At 39.7% G+C, this 21,233-nt stretch overlaps 1 protein-coding gene across 1 annotated transcript in view; it reads left to right on the top strand.

The window, feature by feature from the left end:
- afdna (afadin, adherens junction formation factor a) overlaps window positions 1-21,233 on the top strand; it is a 122,371-nt gene that overhangs the window by 82,831 nt on the left and 18,307 nt on the right. Inside the window, exons 17-27 of the mRNA XM_056269452.1 lie at window positions 779-873; window positions 1,549-1,814; window positions 4,131-4,274; window positions 4,668-4,866; window positions 5,189-5,292; window positions 7,540-7,620; window positions 17,256-17,321; window positions 17,555-17,628; window positions 18,574-18,692; window positions 20,405-20,596; window positions 20,682-20,770. Coding sequence (XP_056125427.1) covers window positions 779-873; window positions 1,549-1,814; window positions 4,131-4,274; window positions 4,668-4,866; window positions 5,189-5,292; window positions 7,540-7,620; window positions 17,256-17,321; window positions 17,555-17,628; window positions 18,574-18,692; window positions 20,405-20,596; window positions 20,682-20,770 — 1,429 coding nt within the window. The remainder of the gene's footprint in view (window positions 1-778; window positions 874-1,548; window positions 1,815-4,130; window positions 4,275-4,667; window positions 4,867-5,188; window positions 5,293-7,539; window positions 7,621-17,255; window positions 17,322-17,554; window positions 17,629-18,573; window positions 18,693-20,404; window positions 20,597-20,681; window positions 20,771-21,233) is intronic.

The raw sequence follows: 21,233 nt of genomic DNA, 5'->3' as shown, positions 1-21,233 counted from the left end.
CTTTTATAAAAGAAATGAGGGATTGAAACAGTGTGAATTGCTAGTCGTTAGTGATTATAATGCAGACAAAAGAAAAGCATATTTAGAGCAATAAACAGGCTGGAGAGGTGTGAATATGTGCAGGGGAGACTGACACTGAATGGGGCTCGTTTTTGCATCACAAAACAATAGAGGCAATAGACTGAATAGATGCTTATAAGATGACAATAAACACCAGTCTAATCAAAATAAAGTCATATGACATGATCTTGAAAAACATTGAACTAAATACAGAGTTTTAGACTTATCATCTTCAGATTTTAAATATAACATGGCCAGACATGTGGCTTTAGCTGCAGTGCATTTCTAGATTGCTACAATGCCAACTTCAATTTTATTTTCATGAAGATGTTTCATAAAAATAAATGTATAATAATTTTACAAAACTTTGAAGCTATTTATAACTATTTTTTTTCATTATGACAATAATTAATTCTACATTTACAATAAACTTCCAGGTGTCAGCTTTCAAATGAGATCTTACTTGTGCTTTTAGTACAAAGGGTTCATGAACTGTATCTGTTTCGGTTTGGGAATGCCATATCTGGGGATTTTTCAAAAATGGGGTTGCAGGTTAACAGGTTAAGCACTGGTATGACCAGCTGAAACAACTGTGCTTTTGTGCGGGCCGTGCGGTTTGTGAAGCGGCCAGGTCTCAGATTTACTGTGGGATTCTACAGGAAGTTCCTTTAGGCCCTTGCTGGTGGATATGGACAATAAATAATGTGTGTTCTTGCAGGTACTTGGTGCACTGCCTGCAGTCGGATCTGAATAACTACATGCCAGCTTTCCTGGAAGATCCTGATGAACAGAACCCTCAGAGGCCCAAGATAGGTGAGCAGGACCCAATCTCACCTTTTCAGATGCACAACAGTTGCTTTTTTTTTGACCTGGGATGTATGAATATGAGCAGATAGGTAGGTCTTAACCTGTGTTTAAAGGACACTTTTTTTTTTGTCTTAGTTGGGAGTGAGAATTGAAATGGTTGTGGGACCACCTAGTGGTGGTTTTGAAACTAAACAGCAGAAGTGCTCTTCCCAAACCAGTGATATTTCAGTTCTTTTACTTTACAGTGTCTTAATTTCTATGTTATCTTGGTCATTGTAGACTAAGTAGTTTTTTGGGGGGGTTTTTTGGACAAGTGAATCTGTTTTACCAAAATGTCTTTGACAAATAGACAAACATGCTCACTCGACTAGAACAATGTCAACATCTTAAGTAACACAGTAACACTTCCTGTTCTCTAGAAAACCGTTTCCCAACCCTTTTCACAAGGGACGGTCATTTTAAGGGACGACCCACATCAGGGACCACCCCCAAAAACATTTGTTCATAGGGAATACTTTAAAAAAACACAAAACATGCATTTAATAAATATCTGTCCTAGCTAATAGCGATAGGTCCTTAACATTGGACCATTTTAATTGCAAATAAAATAAATACAAGAATGATGGTACCTTTTCTGTTTATGCTGCATAAAAAGCCCCTGACTTTCCCCTTTTGAAACAGACGATGTTCTGCACACGCTGACGGGCGCCATGTCCCTTCTGCGGCGGTGCCGAGTCAATGCGGCCCTCACCATCCAGCTGTTCTCGCAGCTCTTCCACTTCATCAATATGTGGCTCTTTAACAAGCTGGTGACGGAGGCCGACTCGGGCCTGTGCTCGCACTACTGGGGCGCCATCTTACGCCAGCAGCTCAGCCATATCGAGGCATGGGCTGAGAAACAGGGACTGGAGCTGGCTGCAGACTGTCACCTCAGCCGCATAGTCCAGGTAACACGCAAATTTATATATATATACTGTTATACTTAAACTTATCAAAACCTTTTGTAGAATTGCATTTTTATTTATGCATTTATTATTATTATTATTTTTTTAATTAAGCTATTATAAGTTAGAGGTTAAACTAGTTATGTTTACTACACCCATACCTTAACCATTACAGACACATTTTGTCTTTATCTGGTCCAAATATTCCATTTTTATTAGTGATTTTTTTTCAAACTATATTTGACAACATTTTCATAAATTGCATTTCTGTAGACCAGTGGTTCCCAAACTTTGTAGAGTGGTGCATCTAGATGTATTTACACAGTTTAATGCCGCTCAGAGATGGGATGAATGCAATTACAATGCCATTTTTAAATAAAAATGTTCAGTAGAGAAATATGAAATGATGGTAAAAACAAAGTGATACTTTACAAATTAAACTAATAATCACTGTTTTAATGAGTGAGTCATCGAGTCATTCAGTAACGAAGCAAGTGGCTGACTGTATTTATGAACTGTATTCTGTATTCATTCTGTGTTTATTCAGTGGCTGAATTGGGAGAGTCAATGAATACAGTATTCATTGACTCTCCCAATTTTTTCAAAGCCGCAGTTTCGTTCAATAACGAAACACTGCTGTGCATTGGAGATGCACGACAGTTCTGCTGTGGCTTTCATTGGAACTATTGTTTTGTTGCAAAATAGAGCAAAAAATATTGACAATACTGTTTAAAATGTACATCACTTAGTATTACCTTTTCGTTGGTTGAACTGTTGTATGAAATCAATGTCTCAGTTGCAGTTGTGTTGATTTTCGGGAATTGCATTCGTGTAATATATGATCAACATTAAAAACAAGAAGAACTCACACAGGGTGTATTTCTGTATCGAAGAGAGTTTGAGTCTTGAATCGATCTCTATGCACTTTCTGTGTCTATATTTGTTCTTCATGCTAGTAAGTGCTAATTGTCGTGAAGGGCAGTAATGTAACGTGATTTGCTAAGGCAGCATACTCTGCACATAACCTATCATATGCACGGTGCTTGTGTGGATGCAGTCAGCTTTGACCGCAAAAGATGAGGTAATTTGATTGGATGTTGTGTATACGACCTTATACGGCACTACAATCTTCCCTTTTACACCAGATGCTGCATTTTGCCTGTTTGAAATACACGCTCAGTTATAATGTTATTTTAAAGTAGGGTAGAATTAAATGAACGGCTAACTCGTCATTGTGTTTGTGTACCCCTCTGTCACATCTCATACCCCAGTTTGGGAGCAACCGCTAAGCCTAATCCTAAAACACAATCGAGACATGATTTGCCCCATTTATTAACCTTTTTTTTCTTGTGGGCACATCCACATAAAGAGCTCTTTCTATTCTTTTGGAAACATTTACTCCCACAACATCAGCAAAACATGCATGTACATGCACAACAGGATTAAAATCACTTGAGCTGCTTTCTTATGGCTTAGTCTGTTGTGTGTATATAATGATTGTTTTTATAAGATGGAGGAACATAATGTGTCATTTTTCAAAATGTGACCTTAGGTTATGGTGCCCGTTCATGCTTTTACTAATATTTTGTGTTCCAGTATAGGGGTAGTTGATAATTAACAATGGCAACTTCCCAACGTCAAGATTTTAGATATATAAGAATGTATAAGAGAAAGTGTAGACTGTATGTATTATGTTTTTGACAGTTTTTCGTCACCAGATTTTGAAAGTTCACTTGAAATCTCTTACAGTGTGACAGTGGATTCTTTTTTTACAAGTACAAATATTTTAATTCAATGATGATATCATAAAAATACTTTTAAATGTGACATTGCTGTCAAGTGACAAATAGTGTTGTTGTTTTTTGCAAATTTAGTGCAAACATATAAATATGATTGTATTGCCCTCAATGTTTTTTAAACTGTAGTTATTGTACCACTAACTGTAGTTATCGTACCACTAGTGGTGTGCAGAGACAATTTACAATACTAAAAATACAGATTATTATTATTTATTTATTATTTAAATATCTTTTAATGTTTTTATTTTAATTATTATATATATATATATATATATATATATATATATATATATATATATTTATGATTTCTTTTCTTTTTTTTCTTTTTTTCTAATATATAGACATTTAATATAGATATGTCCATCTAACACCCTAATGCACAGACTACATTCTGTCATAGAGGGAACATTGGTAGTGACTAGGTGATGTTCTGGTTTGATCGTAGGTTGTACTTGTCCTGAAAGTTTTAAAAACCACTGTCTTAATAAACTTGATCATAACTGACCTTCTTTCTCTCAAGGCAACGACCCTCCTCACCATGGACAAGTACTCCATGCAAGACGTGCAGAACATCAACAACACCTGCTTCAAGCTCAACTCTTTGCAGCTCAACGCTCTGCTGAGCAACTACCACTGCGCTCCCGATGAACCCTACATTCCTCCTGTAAGTGAACTGACTCATTTGGGCTGTGTAGTCCTGCTCTGATGACATGTGTCCTTTTTGAGATAAATCGAAAAAGGTGCGCTGCACTTTCACAGTAGCTCTGCTCATTTCCTTCAACCTCAGGGTTTCTCGTAGAATGACCTTTTTGTTTGATTGAAAACTCACACTCATGTCACACTCATACTCTAAAAGGTAATATCACACTCATACTGTAAAATGTGCTGTAATTGATTTTAGCCAATCTGGAACTTCTCCCAGACCAAATTAAACGCACCGTATTTTTCCAAAACTCTACAAAGATACACATCGTTGAATGGCGGAGAACAGCAGCACGTCAAGTTTCGCTAGAGTTCTTGTGTAACATCATGATCATTGACCCCTTCATGCCCACAGGAGCTGATCGATCATGTGGTGGCTGTGGCCGAGAACACGGCAGACGAACTGGCCCGAAGTGATGGGCGGGAAGTACAGCTGGAAGAGGACCCTGACCTCCAGCTGCCTTTCCTACTGCCTGAGGACGGCTACTCATGCGATGTGGTGCGGAACATTCCCAATGGATTCCAAGAGTTCCTAGATCCGCTTTGCCAGAGAGGTACAGATGATACACAGACTGCTGCGACTCTAAATGAGTTTCAGAGCGTTTGATGTACAATTGCACACCGCACAATTAGTATCAGGTGGATGGTGAATCAGAGGTTGTTGCGGTTATTTGTTTAAGGCTGACGCAATGTCAGTGGAATGTGGTTTGTTAAGGTCCTGTAGAAAAGTCTGTTTGCTGCCATTCCTATCAGTATTTGTTTTTTCGAGAGAGTGCGTGTGTGTTTTTACAGGTGTCTGACGAAGACAGTGAGAGACCAGTTGATTTCAAGTTTTACATTTGGTGGACATGTTCTGATCCGCTTGTTCTCCTCCAGGTTTCTGTAGATTGACCCCTCATCCACGCTCTCCGGGAACTTGGACCATCTATTTCGAAGGAGCCGATTGCGACAGTCATTTCTCAGCTGACACGTCAGAACTGGTAAGTTATAATGTCATTTGAATGAATTGATAGATGGATGGATAGATAGATGGATGGATGGATGGATGGATGGATTAATTGTAGGATTAATTTTCGTAAGACTACACAAGGCCAAAGAGCCTTTTCTGTAGAGGGCTCCAAACTCTGGAACCTGCTGCCAAATGAGTTTAAGGTAATACCTGAAATAAAGTCCTTTACACTGAAGTTAAAACGGTGGTTTAAAATAAACCAGAACTGCACGCATATTTAAATGTAATAATTTTAGTATGTAAAAGTGTAATGTAATGTAAAAGTAAAAGTTTTATTTTATTTTATTAAAGTGTAATGTAAGAGTGTAATGTAACATAAAAGTGTATTGTGATGTTAAAGTTTTATGCTTGAGTTGTAAGCTCATTTCTGATATGTATAATTTTAGGTAGGTATTTGATTGTCTGTAAGTGACACATTGTGGTAGTTTTTATTCTATGAGTCGTAGGTTTTTTATTGTATTTTTATTTATTTTTTTTATTAGAAAAGCCTTCCTAGGGACCTGTGATGCAAGTTAGCTCTTGCTATACTCTCTATGTGCAATACATATTTTCCAGTTTTGACTGGGATCATGTTTTTTTTGTACTGTCCCTATACAAATAAACTTATAAATAAAAATAAAATGGATGGATGGTAGGTACATACAGACAGTGATAGATAGATAGATAGATAGATAGATAGATAGATAGATAGATAGATAGATAGATAGATAGATAGATAGATAGATAGATAGATAGATAGATAGATAGATAGATAGATAGATAGATAGATAGATAGATAGATAGATAGATAGATAGATAGATAGATGTCAGTTGCTAGTGTGTTTTTTGTCAGACTAACATTCCAGCCAACACCAGTTACACCACAGAGGGCAATATTTGACCATAGTTCCCAAGGTCTGGCTGTAAATAATATCCTTCTCCTCACCCTGAACACGCAAAGCCCTTAATTGCTGCTCTTCCCCTGTAATTAGTCTGCTTTTACTGTCTCTCGTATTTTTACGTAAGTGGATTTTTTTTTTACATGTCATAATGTCATAATTATTATTTAAAAAAAATGTAACATAATGTTGGTCCGCCCCACAGCAGACCGAGCTGGAGCTCGAAGCACTTTTAAATACCACACAGAAATCTTATGAACGTAGCTTGGTTGTGTGCCAGACCAACCCACCCACTCCCACATCCCTTTCTTACAAGCCGTCCCAGGACCAATGCTTGCCGTGAAACTCACACATTGTACATGTGAAATCAAAATTTACCTTGTTTGCCATTCCTGGTCTTATTGTGCATGATTCAGCACACATTGTTTTAAAGATAAAAGATTGTTTATAATCATGACATTATCTTGGCCCAGACAAAATGTTCACCAATAGCAAAATAGGACACTGTTTTAGGCGACTGTTGTAGATGATAGCTTGTAGCTGGCTTTCAAAACTCCTACCCATAATTTGTTTGTTTATATATTTACAGTATCCTTTTCAAGATAAGTCCACATTATTATTATTATTATTAAAAATAATATTACCTTGCTTTTTCCATTTTTCCGCATTGTATGTTCTTTCATTATAGAAGTAAAATGACTTACAAATACACTTTTTTTTCTAGACATTTTGAAAACATGCTGTCCCAGAAAACCTTTTTGAAGAGAGCATGCTTTAGCAAAGCTATTTGCCCTCTTGCCTTTTGCATGCAGGGATTTTTCTTTTCTTTTTTACCCAACCAATTAAACCAATTCTGCCCCCAGCCCACACGCTGTTCTCAAAAATGTGGATGGGCAACATAGCTGAAGTTCCCTGTTCAATGAATGCGTGCCATGTGCAGCATTTATGCAGTGGGGCTCGCTAAAGGAGAGTCTGTGGCACCGTTCCTCTATGGGAATCTGTTCTCTTTCTCCCAGGCCCGGCCTGTGCATATGTGAGCCCACTGAGGCCTGATGCACTCTGGAGCCGACGCATGTGGCTTTCATTCTTGACTCGTCTCCAGAGCCCGCCGTTTCGCTCTGCGGTCGGCTGTGCTCTGAGAACCAGCAGTGGCAGAACCTCCCTAATTCTCCCTCCTCCTCCTCCTCCTCCTCCTCCTCCTCCTCCTCCTCCTCCTCCTCATCTTAGCTCAGTTTGCTCTAGGAACAGCCACCAGACGCAGCTCCCAGAAGCAGTTTGGACCTAAAGCTGAAGATACAGTACTTTTCACAAGTAAACTCACCTGTCTTCTCTCTCCACAGCCAATGCGGAAGGAACCGGAAATTGTGACTGTGACTTTGAAGAAACACAATGGGATGGGCCTCAGTATTGTGGCAGCCAAGGTCAGAGACAATTTTTCTTTTTCTTTTTGGGGGTAAATAATATTGACCCACTTTCAATTTATGTGCGCTTCTTGCAGGGGTCTGAGTGGTGTAGCAGTCCTTGAGGAGGGCATTTGGTTTTGGCATAGATCTCGATCCAATAGCACTTTGATGCAGTTAAAGTGAACCGTTTCGGTTCCATTTTGGTTCCTGATCTTGGTAGCTGCTATAACCATTTTGGTCTCTGCTGAAAGATGGAGCTGCTATAATCTGAGTGGGCAGTAATGGTATGGCGTAGTTTACCAAGCTCAGGTCATAACAGATATCCAAACAGGCATGTGCTTTTGAGAGGATACACTTGGTTTGTTTCAGTCCCAAACTGGTCTTTGTGCTTATGAAACATTCAAATTTAAAAAGAAGTCATAAGCAAATCATTTGTTTCCGTGTCGAACAGAGCGCTGTTCTAGTCTACTGTTTTCAGCAGAAGGAAATGCCTTTTGGGTCTTCACACCTTTCACAAAATTCAATCGTTTATGCTAGAATTTATGGCACAGTTAAAATGCTAAAATATTCAATGTTTTGGCTTGTTTCCTCCAGTTACTCTCGTCAGCATAGAAAGATTAGTTTCGATGTCAACATTGCATGTTAGGGTTTTGTTTATACTCTAAACTCTTAATAGTAATGGCTGATATATGCAGTTAGAAAATGAACCAGTTACTGCTCAAGTAAACGTTCTGTTTCAGATTTGGATTTTTCTTGGTGGGTTTAATGGAACAGACAGTTGCAGTTCAGTAGCCTGTGTTTCACCACTTTGGTGGATAGAAGAACCTTTTTCCCCCTCCAGATGTGCATCAGGTTCAGGGGAGGTGTAGAGGCTGGAGAAGGGGGCTATCAGGAACTGTTTATTTTCATAGCAAAACCTCCCCTTTACTGCTTCTATTTTCATCTCTTAGTGTCTCTGAGGAAGCATGAAGTTTGGTAGAGTGGAGGAAAAGAAGGGAGGGAAGGAGTGAAAAATGGGAGGAGTGAAAAATAAGGGGTGTAAGGCAGCGTGCCACAAAGGGGTGGATCTAAAGAGGAGAGACGGTTTGTCCCGGTGTGAAGCTAGCTGGGACGCAGCTGGAAGCAGAGTTAACTTCACCTAACTGTTAGTGAGTTGTGGGAGTTTCTCTTGCATAACAGTCTGGATGTGGTATTTCCTACTCTGGCTTCAGATATTTGCATATGGTTTTTAACATGTAGCCCAAGAGTCGCTCCTCAGTAGTCCTGCCTGCTTTGAAAGATTTGGATAAGTTTTCCTGGACTGCTATTAGTTGATTCCTCAGTTTAGTCTCGACTCTGAAGAGGAGCGCAGTACCATGTGGTTCTCTGTGGTCGGGAAGAAGGAGCCGGTAAGAAACCACTTGACATGGAGCGCGTGTCCTTTTCTTTTTCTTTTTATGTGGGAGAGTAAGCAAGTAAACGCTAAGAGATTAATAGTGTGCTAAAAATACATCACAGTGAATTTAGTTTGTTTATAGTTTGCCGTCAGGGTGGAATTTATAGATTAATAAATGGTGTAAAAATACAGTTTATTATTTTTATAATTTCATGTTAGCTATTGCTAATGTCATTGTATAGCACATTATTATAAAACATTAAAGCTATCAGATTATTGTAAAATTGAGATCTGTTGATGACTTGAATCAGTTATATAAATGCCTGACAAGGACATGCACACTTGCACACATCAATTCCGGCGACTGTTATCAAGTGTAAGAAAGCAATGTTTTGCCAATGTAAACAGAGTCATGCGACCAGACTGCACAAACATGCACATGAACGTTGTACAGGTGGTAAATTTTCTCTATTGGCTCTCTCCACACATTTAAAACTATATTAGTTTAGGTACAAAAACACACGTAAGCGTGAATTTACCAAATAAACTGTAGCAAAACGCATATCTCAATTTAATTCTGTGTTCGTTTGAGATAACTTTGTACTGTACTGTACATTTTCTACCATAGATGTGCATGGTTGTGCGCACAGCGGTATCTTGTAATCATTGCAACCTCTGTACATTGAGTTCCCCATCATGTGTCCCGGTATTAGTGACTCATCATCACTTGTTGCAAACAATCCGGTGGGGTTGGTCCAGCTGGTTGGCCGCGCTACTGTCACAGGGCTCGATTTTCTTAGGCTGCAGATGTTTGTGCGATAACAGCTCTTTTGGGATGGTGTTGAGTTTCAGGGGAAAGAACAAGGGAAATCCTGACCACCATACTTTACACTGTTGAGTGCCTACCTGACATTTTCTCACTTTCACATGATTTCTACTTCGGCGCCAAAATAAGTTGTTGCTACAAGAATCAAAGCCGGGATCGGCCTTCAATTTTATTGCAGAACCCAACTTCTAAAAGCAAAACTCAAAATGTTGTTTGTGTACTTGATTTGTAGCACAATAGCTCACTGACTTCCTTCTCTGTGGGCTTCTTGATCTCATGTATGACAACAATGGAAGGATGTGTGACTCCCATACGCGAGCCTGGATTTCCTGAGGACTCTGAGAGTGGAGAACAGAGTGTGAGCCCAACATGGAGTTTTCTCGAACGTTATGTCTCCTAATCTTTTGCTAATCTGAACTGATATGAAGTGAAACCAATGTGACTACCCACTCCGGAAATGTACCAAAATTACACTTTGTTTTGGATCCCAGATTCAAAAGAAAACATGACCATGAAAACACTCTTTGACTATTTCTTCTAGGGATTTAGGATCGTGTGCACTTTCTAGTGGCTAGGGGTGGGATCTTTTGAAAGGAGTTGGTGCAGACCACACCTCAAGAACTAGTTTGCTTAAGTCCTTGGGCAAAGTAAAACCTGAAACCCCTAGAATTGTCCAACTAGAGATGCTTCAAACTGTCAGTTTGCGTTCATCAAGATGATCACGTTTGTGACATTGCGTGCTTTGACAGAGAAAGTAGAAGGAAAGAGTAGGGAATTGTGTCCCATTATAAGACTATCTTCCATTTAAAAGTTTACAGATGTGTTGTCCAGGAAGGAACTATTTTAGTACATGAGAGGACTAAAACCAAGTTGTTAGTAAGTAAAACTTCAGGACATTCTTATGTTTGAAAAACAGGATGTCAAGCTTGCACGTAAAAAACCGAACCCTCTATTAAGCTATGACTCATGTCTTGGACATAATTCTGTCCCTTTACAGCAAAATATTCAGAGGAGAGATGTTTCCTTTGTGTCCAAAAACGGAGCTGTCTTCTAAACACCACCAGTGGACTATGAAGGAAGACAGATTTCTTTGTTTGGTCTTTCTTAACTGAAGCAAGTAGCCCAAGAGTCTGCAGATCATTAGAGCCACTCAGACGTGATGAAGACCGTCGGATGAAAGCAGCTCATTATTGAAAGCCTCTTGAGTTAATCATGATATTTTGCACCCACCATTAGCCAACAGCCTCAGCAGTCCATCTGTCTTCCATCCGTCTAGACGTGACAATAAGGACCGGCTACGTTCAGGAGCGAACTACTGTCCCGGCTGCTTTTTTCCCCCTGAGTGCTGTTTGTTGTGGGTGATTAATTGGGGCAGGAAATGATGATGACCGGTCAAGTTTCAGTGAATAGATGTATTTTCTGTTTTTCTAGTGCACCGTGGACTCCGCCAGCTCTGTCAGAGGTCAGACACTGCCTTGACTCCCTGGGGCTGTTAACAAATTACACTCGGCCATTTATGTCTACACGTGTAGCTCCCTGAGGACTTCGATTTGCCAATCACATCCACAACCGTAACCTTGAACAGGAAGCTGTGTGTTTGGGGTACGGTGGCTAGATAGTACGCCACGAGTGTTTTGAAATGGAAGAGGGTGGCACGAGTACTGAGTACTGAAGTTCAATTCTACTTCTGTTACAAATGTATTTGCAAAGGCAGGTTTGGGAAGCTTTTCCGTAGACGGGAAGCGTCAGGGTGGGACCAAGAAGCTGTAGACTTTGTTTGCTTGCTGCATGCCGTTTTAGGACCATCAAAGGAAGCTGGAATTCTGTGGTTTGAGCATCTGCTCCAAGTACTGTTATCAGTGAACACCTTCAGACTTCAACACACTGCAGATGCAAGCATAATTTTACATGCCGACTACGCCAGACAACCGGTTGCGGGGTAAATATGTGCTTGAACAGTCTTTTTGTGGTATATCGTTGTGTGTGAAGTTCTTGTTGCCAATGTTGGGCCCCAAGCAAACAGACTCTGTTCATCCCCAAGTTTACTGACCTTTACCTTCTGACACACTAAAAAACAAATAACCTGCTACTGTGAATAACAGTTTCTGTTTTTGCTTACAAGGGATTTAGCACCTGTAAAATATTCTTCACAACATGAGATCATGCTCACATTTAGATATGCCGAGATGTCTACTAGCTGCACAGACATTATCATTTTCTTTGAGCTGAAATATGAGCACATAAACAACCACGCCTAGAATACAATCCCACACGCTCGGCAACATACACACTTATGCAAGGGTGTTGAACTCACACATGAGGCGTGGTTCTGTGTTGCTGTGAGTAACAGCTGACCTCTTAATTCTGATCGGACAGTGATCAAAAGTTAATTAAATATGATCAATCTGTCATTCTGTCTATCTATTGTTCTCTTTGTTTGTCATTCTTTGTACCCATCTATCGTGCTATCATTCTGTCATGCTATCATTATTCTATCATGCTATCAAGGCCTATACACCTTCAGCATTCAAAGTTTGCCTTGGAAGTTATATGAATTTCAGTTCATTTCATTTCTACTTCCTTTCATTAAATTTAACTAACCTTAATGAATCATTTAAACTTCATTTAAATTGAATTAACCTTAATGAGAAAGTGCCCATGTAAGATCAACTTATGCTAGCGCCACCTTGCGACAACACTGAGAAAAGTTTTGTTATGAATTAACATGTTAAATTAGGTTTTTTACTTGTGTACTTGCATAGAGTATGTTTTGAGTACTCCGCTAATGACTTTTTTTGTTGTCACTTCGGAAGAGAGCTCAGTAAATTTGTTGACAATAGTCTCCATAAAAACATTTCAAACACGCTCTTCTGTTGCTGAGGTTTACAGTCTAAAAGAACAGAGCCCCATCCTAAGTTGAATTGACTTGTTTTACCCTTTTATCAAACATTAATGAACTCTGTGCCAGTATCTCCTCACCCCTTGTTTTAAAAACAGTAGCTATTAGTTCTCTTGTTAACATGCATCTGTTTTTCATCAGTGGCTTTTATAGACCTTACTCCATTTCATGTTCTGCGTGCCAGGTTTTCCAGCTTTGATCAAAGCAAGTTTAACGCAAGTTTCCTGAGGAAAGGTCACCTCAGTTTCTCTCCCGCTGGGCCTGCACGAGACTCCTGCATCAGTCGTATTCAGACGGCGTGGAAACCGCCTCCGCCTCAGAACTCAACCTTAGGGCTTCTCATGTGTCTCTCACCGCAGGTTACCCCTTTAATGTGGAGAGACTGGTTTTTGAACGGTTGTTTCTCATCACAGCGTAATACGTACTTTCAAAGTCTAATCAGAAAGCTTTGCCAGCTGACATTTATCTCAGGACTCAGACAAGTTGAGACCTTACAGCAGATGAGAAGCTCCTCACATGGACAACATTGGCATATCTGTATTTCAGCTTTCTTACTTGTTGATAATATGCACACAGTTTCACAGTTTGATGCCCCTTGTGAAACGGCATATGCAGAATTTCTGTTTAATTGTTGTGTTACCATTAAATTGTCTGCTTGGCATTCTTTGCCTCCTAGCTATGTAGTTTGCTAATTTGTTGCCCTAATCATCAGTATGTTGTAGCTTGTGTATACTACAGTTTCAAGTAGTTTTCCAACACTTGGTTTGTATTCCCTCTGATGCTTTGGAAAAACCCCATCCTGTTGTTGTGTGTACTCCCTATGAGGAGGAGCCATTGTCCAGGATCATATCACATCACCCCCACAACACACAGGAACGAAGTTACTTATGCTATACTAAGGCAGAGCACATAGCGGTAGGTTGTTTTTATTCATCTTCACCATAAGATGATTTATGACATCTGATTGCGTATTTTTTCCATTACTGTTTCCATGATTTCATCACTTGATCTCACAGCAGACTGGTTTTGTAGCTATTTGATGGTTTTATTGGCAGTGTAATTTTTTATAATTGAGATACTATTATGGTTTTTATTAATATTTTGAACATTTTTATTTTTCTGCTTTAATCTTTATTTTAAGGTTTTAATAATTTAGTTTTTCTGTAATTTTTATTAGTTTTTTAGTGAGTTTTAATTTATTTTTATTTCTGTTTTTTAATACATCAACTAAATTAAAATGAAATAAAATGTTCCCTTGGCAACTAGCTGAGATAAAATAAGTTAAGTTAAGTTTTTATATATACACTCACCGGCCACTTTATTAGGTACCCCATGCTAGTAACGGGTTGGACCCCCTTTTGCCTTCAGAACTGCCTCAATTCTTCGTGGCATAGATTCAACAAGGTGCTGGAAGCATTCCTCAGGGAGTTTGGTCCATATTGACATGATGGCATCACACAGTTGCCGCAGATTTGTCGGCTGCACATCCATGATGCGAATCTCCCGTTACACCACATCCCAAAGATGCTCTATTGGGTTGAGATCTGGTGACTGTGGAGGCCATTTTAGTACAGTGAACTCATTGTCATGTTCAAGAAACCAATTTGAAATGATTAGAGCTTTGTGACATGGTGGAAGTAGCCATCAGAGGATGGGTACATGGTGGCCATAAAGGGATGGACATGGTCAGAAACAATGCTCAGGTAGGCCGTGGCATTTAAACGATGCCCAATTGGCACTAAGGGGCCTAAAGTGTGCCAGGAAAACATCCCCCACACCATTACACCACCACCACCAGCCTGCACAGTGGTAACAAGGCATGATGGTTCCATGTTCTCATTCTGTTTACGCCAAATTCTGACTCTAACATCTGAATGTCTCAACAGAAATCGAGACTCATCAGACCAGGCAACATTTTTCCAGTCTTCAACTGTTCAATTTTGGTGAGCTCTTGCAAATTGTAGCCTCTTTTTCCTATTTGTAGTGGAGATGAGTGGTACCCGGTGGAGTCTTCTGCTGTTGTAGCCCATCCGCCTCAAGGTTGTGCGTGTTGTGGCTTCACAAATGCTTTGCTGCATACCTCGGTTGTAACGAGTGCTTATTTCAGTCACTGTTGCCCTTCTATCAGCTCGAACCAGTCTGGCCATTCTCCTCTGACCTCTGGCATCAACAAGGCATTTCCGCCCACAGAACTGCCGCTCACTGGATGTTTTTTCTTTTTCGGACCATTCTCTGTAAACCCTAGAGATGGTTGTGCGTGAAAATCCCAGTAGATTAGCAGTTTCTGAAATACTCAGACCAGCCCTTCTGGGACCAACAATCATGCCACGTTCAAAGTCACTCAAATCACCTTTCTTCCCCATACTGATGCTCGGTTTGAACTGCAGGAGATTGTCTTGACCATGTCTACATGCCTAAATGCACTGAGTTGCCGCCATGTGATTGGCTGCTTAGAAATTAAGTGTTAACGAGCAGTTGGACAGGTGTACCTAATAAAGTGGCCGGTGAGTGTATATATTGTTTCAATTGATATTTATTTTATTTCAATTAACGAAAATTTGTATTAAGTTTTAGTTATATTATTATAATCCCTCATTTCTGTGTGGTTATTTTTTTTTCCTTATGTGATTTACATGCAAATTACTCATCAATCTGTATTTGATTACCCATTCTTGATTTAATGCAGCAGATTTTTCTTTGGAAGTTTGTGGTTTTTCACTTTTTCAGACTGTACAAAACAATATTTTCATTGTTAAAATTCTCTTTGGCCGTGTGCTTTATAACTGGCATGACCTCAATCGTTTTTTGGGCCTGTTAGCACACACTGCATGTTGATTAATATTTTTCTTATATTTGTGGTTAAGTCATGAATGTTCTGGGTGATATTTGTGTGGTGTTCATGTTCCGGGTGTAGAATTGTAGGGTGTGTTTATGCCAGTGTAATGTGAGTGGGTTATGGGGGTCTGTGGCTAACATTGGCTTTATTTCAGTGGACAGAATAAAAGACGTTGCTGTTTCCCAGGCAGATTTTGTTACTGGGTTTCCCGATCCATTGCTTCTGGTCAGCTTCGTTTAAGTTTTTAGTGCTTATGAGCAATGTGGTGCACATACCATTCTAATCAAGTGATAACCAAAACCTCTGAAAATGAGGAAACCAGTCTGGTAGGTTGTAGATTTGAAGGAAGGAGTATATCATAATCATCTAATGAAACTATTTGAAGTTATCTTTCAGTTTTAGCACCTAGTAGTTGTAGCTTCACCAACAGAGCAAGAAAAACAGAGCCAGTGTGCTCGGCCAGCATGGAGGGAATATTGTAGACTTGGGTGGCATTTAGAAAATGGTTTATGACCATGAAAGCATCTTTTGGAGTATGACATGGACATTGGAGGAGGTCTGGCCCTGGAATTTAGACTTAAATATTGTACTTTTGAAAGAGTTCATACCAGGCTGCTAAAGCAGAGGCATTATGTTGATATAAAGCTTTTTTTTTTCTTTTTTTTTATAAAGGAGAATTTCTTTCCTTTTTCCACTTAAGAGAAGCAGCACAGTTATTTTAGCACAATGTTTAACCTGCAATTTATTCCTATGATGTCAAAGCTGAATTTTCAGCATCATTACTCCAGACCTCAGTGTCACATGATCCTTCAGAAACCATTCTAAAATGCTGATTTGCTGCTCAAGAATCATTTAATGTTGAAAACGGTTGTGCTGCGTAATATTCTTGTGGACAATTTGCTGTGGTCTGGTCAGACTTTTCTGTTATTAGTTTGTCAGGTGGGTTTCTGTATGAGAAACAGCTGAGATAGCTAGGAATTTAATACAGTCAGCCATCTTATTCTTATAGTTACATTTTAGCATGATCTCCCTAAAATAGAACCGCTGGCAGCAGCCAGGGGATTTTGGGTACTTACTTGCTCAAATAGCAAATCCAGCCATCGGAAAAAAACAAATGTTGCTAACTTGAAACCGCAGTGCTTAAGCAAACCCCTTTAAAGCTCATACACTGGTGCTCTGTCAGCTTAAATCCTTGAACAGACCATTTAACTCCAGTTATGGAGCATTACGTGATAGAAATGTTATGGCTGAGTGTTAAAGCTTGTGTGGTGTTTCCATTTCAAGAATACAGGAAGTGCTTCAATGAATGCATTGTTTTATCCTGAAGTTAATTACTAGGTTTTATTTTGAGCAATATTTCTCTAGCATGCATTGGCATTTAGGGTCGAGCTGATATCTCAATGGTTGCACAGTCCAGCAGCCAGATGGCCCCTGTCAGATGATGACCTCTGACCCCGGATATTGGCTGAAGTACTCAGAGAGGGTTAAACATGGCTAGTTTGAACAAAAACTAGCCCAGATCTGGTCTGAATTCATGAATGAGTTTATTTATGTGAATGTCTTCACTGCTGGCTCCAGATTTATAGTCTTTAGTCAATGAACGCCTGGTTTCCTTGTCCAGCGGTTTCCACAGCGAAACTACTGGAGCCTGTTAGGACATTTAAATCTTTCTCCTAGTGCTAATAAAATGTTTTGCTCTTTGTTTTGTGTTTTTTAGGGTGCCGGGCAAGACAAACTTGGTATTTACATCAAGTCTGTTGTCAAAGGAGGTGCGGCAGACATGGTGAGTTTATTTAGATTTTTATATTTTAATGTTTTTTATAGGCAAAAGCAGATGCTGTGACCTCATTTCTTCTGAAACCACTAGCAGCTAGCATTGCTAGTGTTATTTCTCACAATTAGTGTCATTAATATTACACTACTATTATAATTAAAAGCACTATTAAGTGTTCAACTGTAAAATCTGTAAAAATCAAACTTTGCTTGACTGTCTTGTTTTTGAATGTTTTTCTTCAGGATGGCCGTCTGACTGCCGGAGATCAGTTGCTCAGCGTGGATGGACGAAGTCTGGTCGGTCTCTCTCAGGAGAGGTAATTCTGGAGCATTCAGACCATTAATAATGATGTCTGTAGAATGGGATTTAAAAAATTTGAAATGGACTTACAGGTAAAGCATGTAATATCCGGCTACATCGGAGAAGATGAGCTTCTCAGTGAAATAAACAGGAGGATTGCATGCTAAAACCATTTTATTACATCACATCACAAGCAAGGACTGTGTCTTTATACACACAATTAAGTGACTTAGGAATAATATATGATGTCTCTTGTTTTTAGAGCAATTGATGGGATGCTCAGGCAAAAATGCCCCTGAAATTTAACAGTTCAATAAGGTTCTATGTTTTTTTGTTGATTTAACTTTATCTGAAAGAGGAAAGTCTCATTATTAGGATGATTTAATGACTTTGCATGAAGAAGGCAACATTATTATGTGTTTACACAAATATGCACTCATTAAAATAAAAAGAGAATATTGGGCCTTAATGAGAATTTAACTTCTGACATTGAGGTTTGTCATGTAATTATCCTGGATTTAACTTGAACTTAGTTCAACATTTATAGCCATTAAGTTATAATTACATGTACAAAGCACCTTTTGTGTTTGCAAAGTCAAAATGGCATAAATTTGTTGTTTTTGTCCAAAAAATTGCGTTTGTGTCTTGCATGTAGTTTTGAGATGCGGTGGAATTGATGAAACTCTTAAATCTGCGGATTGGAGTTAAATGAGAAGCATATGGCTCAAACCAGTTGTGAATGGACACAACTTGAGTTGCCTGGTATTCGTTCCAGTGTCCATCTCTTTGAGGCATTTGCTTACAGTTAGCCGACGGCAAATCCAAACAGACATTCTAAGAGATTAGTCTCTTGAAATAAGCTCTCATGATATTGTGGGATTGCACATGAATGCTTTGGTCATGAAATTCACATAGTCTGCTGTTTTATGTGTTTTACTCATAAGATGTCTCTGTCTTGTAGGGCGGCGGAATTGATGACACGAACCGGCTCGGTTGTAACGCTTGAGGTGGCCAAACAGGGAGCCATTTACCACGGCCTGGCCACGCTCCTCAGCCAGCCATCCCCCATGATGCCCCGCGGTAAGCACACATCACACAACTGCGGCGTGAATATTTATTTAAAGAGGACCTATTATGCTTTTTTACATTTTCAACTTTCTTTAGTGTGTAATGTTGATGTTTGAGCATGAAAAAGGACTGCAATGTTACAAAGTCCACTCTACAGGGAGTTATTCTCTATATCAGTAAGCGCTGTTTCTGAACTCCCTGAAACGCCTCGATTTTAGTGATTTTCTTTTGGGAACTTGCATGTGACAGTATTCCTCATTTAAATAATTCCAAAGGCATGTGCAGTTTAGGGCTGTCAAAATTGCTCAAAAATGACGTTCGAATATTCCCTCTAAAAAAAAACAATATATTCGAACTATTCGAATATCTGGTTGCGCATTTTGTCAATGACGCGCATTACGTCAATAACAGGACAAATTAATACAAAGAGACACAACTTCTTGTATAGGTAGTTTATTTAAGTTTAAACATATTTGACATCGTATTAACTTACACAAAACCAAGTAAATCAACTAATGGCCAAGACCGCAGACCTTACTTTCGCTCGCACTCGCAGGCACTCTTTTCTCTCTCTCTCTCTCTCTCTCTCTCTCTCTCTCTCTCTCTCTCTCTCTCTCTCTCTCTCTCTCTCTCTCTCTCTCTCTCTCTCTCTCTCTCTCTCTCTCTCTCTCTCTCTCTCTCTCTCTCTCTCTCTCTCTCTCTGCGCATAACGGTTTAAATGAACAACAATAAACAAATGTTGAGTGCTGATCAAGAGTTTTGTGCAAGCAATTTAAGTTCGCGACTCTTGTCCTAAATATAGCAGGCTTCATTCGGTGATTGAAACAAATATTATTAACATTAATTGAAGTTTTACAGTATATAGAACCGACATTGAACGCTCCGAGCGAGCTGTGCTGTGGTAAACTGCTGCTAGCCTGCTAGTACTATGGCTATTTCGAGGGCGTCTGGCCACGCCCCCATTGGCGGGCTCTGACGTGTCTGATGTAATGCTAGCTCATTGGCGCACACGTTGGAGGCGCCCGTGCCATTGGATGTGCAGTTGACGCAGCATAGCCAATGAGTGAGCCAGACACTCACTGTGCTATCTGTGCAGCTGGAAAATGCGTTTTACATTTAAAGCTTCAGAATTTTGCCACTCGCAAAGCAGACAGCCTCGCCTCTGCTACCGCGGGCGTGTTTTTTAAAACTATTCGAATATATATTCGAATTTAGAATATTCGTTGACAGCCCTAGTGCAGTTATGGGAAGGGGAGTGACAATTCATGGAGAGCGGAATTAAACAGAGTTACAGACTGGGAAGAGAGGTGCTGCAACAGTGTAAAATATGAAAAAAATTAAATAAATGTTCCATTCAAGCATGAAAACCTATTCTAGTAGACCCCAAAATCAAACTTTTACAATAGCATAATATGGCCTCTTTACAGCTCTAACGGGCTTGTGTGTAGGAGCTTCTGTGTCCTACTTAAAAATATCAGCAGCTGCCACCCAGTGTGCATGACTAATTCCTTAAAGAGGTGGAAATGTGGTGGATCTGGCACCCGCAGCGTTCCCAGTCACACACAAAATGGTTCAAGTGATGCATTAAATCTAAATGCTTTCGACACATGTCTGGTAGTGTTTCTGATTTGGTGTGTTGTGGGTGAATTCCCCCATTACAGAGAGATGGGCACATTCTCAGTGCTGAGTTTTGTCTCATTCAAGCCTCTCTTTCATCTCTGCAGCATCAGACCGTGGACGTGGAGACAAGGGAAAGCTAAGACCAAAGAGTGAGGGCTTTGAGCTCTATAACAACTCTGTGCAGAATGGCTCTCCTGAGAGCCCCCAGGGCACGTGGGACACCTATCCTGAACCAAAGAAGGAGGACAGGTTGTTGAAGAATCGTGCAGACCACCGCTCCAGCCCAAATGTGGCTAGTAAGTGTGCCACTTCAAAGACTTGTCATATGTGCTTATTTTAAGTGTTGACATTATATTTATGTCTACGTTTTACCTCCTGAAGACCAGGCTCAGAGTCCAGGTGGGAAGCCTGTTTACCCAGGAGCCCCAGGAAAGATCACTTCAGTCTCAACGGGAAACCTCTGCCCTGATGTGAGTAATCATCGGCACCTCTAAGAGGAATGTTGCACGTGTGTGCCGAAGCTCTTTTTCCCCAGTGGATCGAGTGTTTGCAACACTGCTGTTGGCAGTGTGTACTGTTGTCCAACTGATTCCCGGACGAATGAGTCTTATGATGTGGTTCTTTTTAGCGAATCAAAAACTTGTCCAGTGAAGTTTAACCAATTCCCAAACAAATTACTCTTATAAACTGTTTTTTAGCTAATCAAAAACAAACAGCATGACCAGTGTAGTTTAACCAATCCCCAAACAAATGACTCTTATGAACTGGTTCTTTTTTAGCGAATCAAAAAAAAAAAAAAAATACATGAGGACGTGAAAAAGTAGTCTAATTGATTCTCAAACAAATGAATATTATGAACTGGTTCTTTTTTAGTGAATCAAAAACATACAGCATGATCAGTGTAGTTTAACCAATTCCTGTTGTGGAGGCAAA

The sequence above is a fragment of the Rhinichthys klamathensis genome, unplaced genomic scaffold, assembly GCF_029890125.1.
Source record: "Rhinichthys klamathensis goyatoka isolate OS25496 unplaced genomic scaffold, OSU_Roscu_1.1 h1tg000281l_1, whole genome shotgun sequence".
Taxonomy (NCBI): domain Eukaryota; kingdom Metazoa; phylum Chordata; class Actinopteri; order Cypriniformes; family Leuciscidae; genus Rhinichthys; species Rhinichthys klamathensis.
The sequence above is the reverse complement of the archived record's forward strand: the minus strand, read 5'-3'. Positions and strand labels throughout refer to the sequence as shown.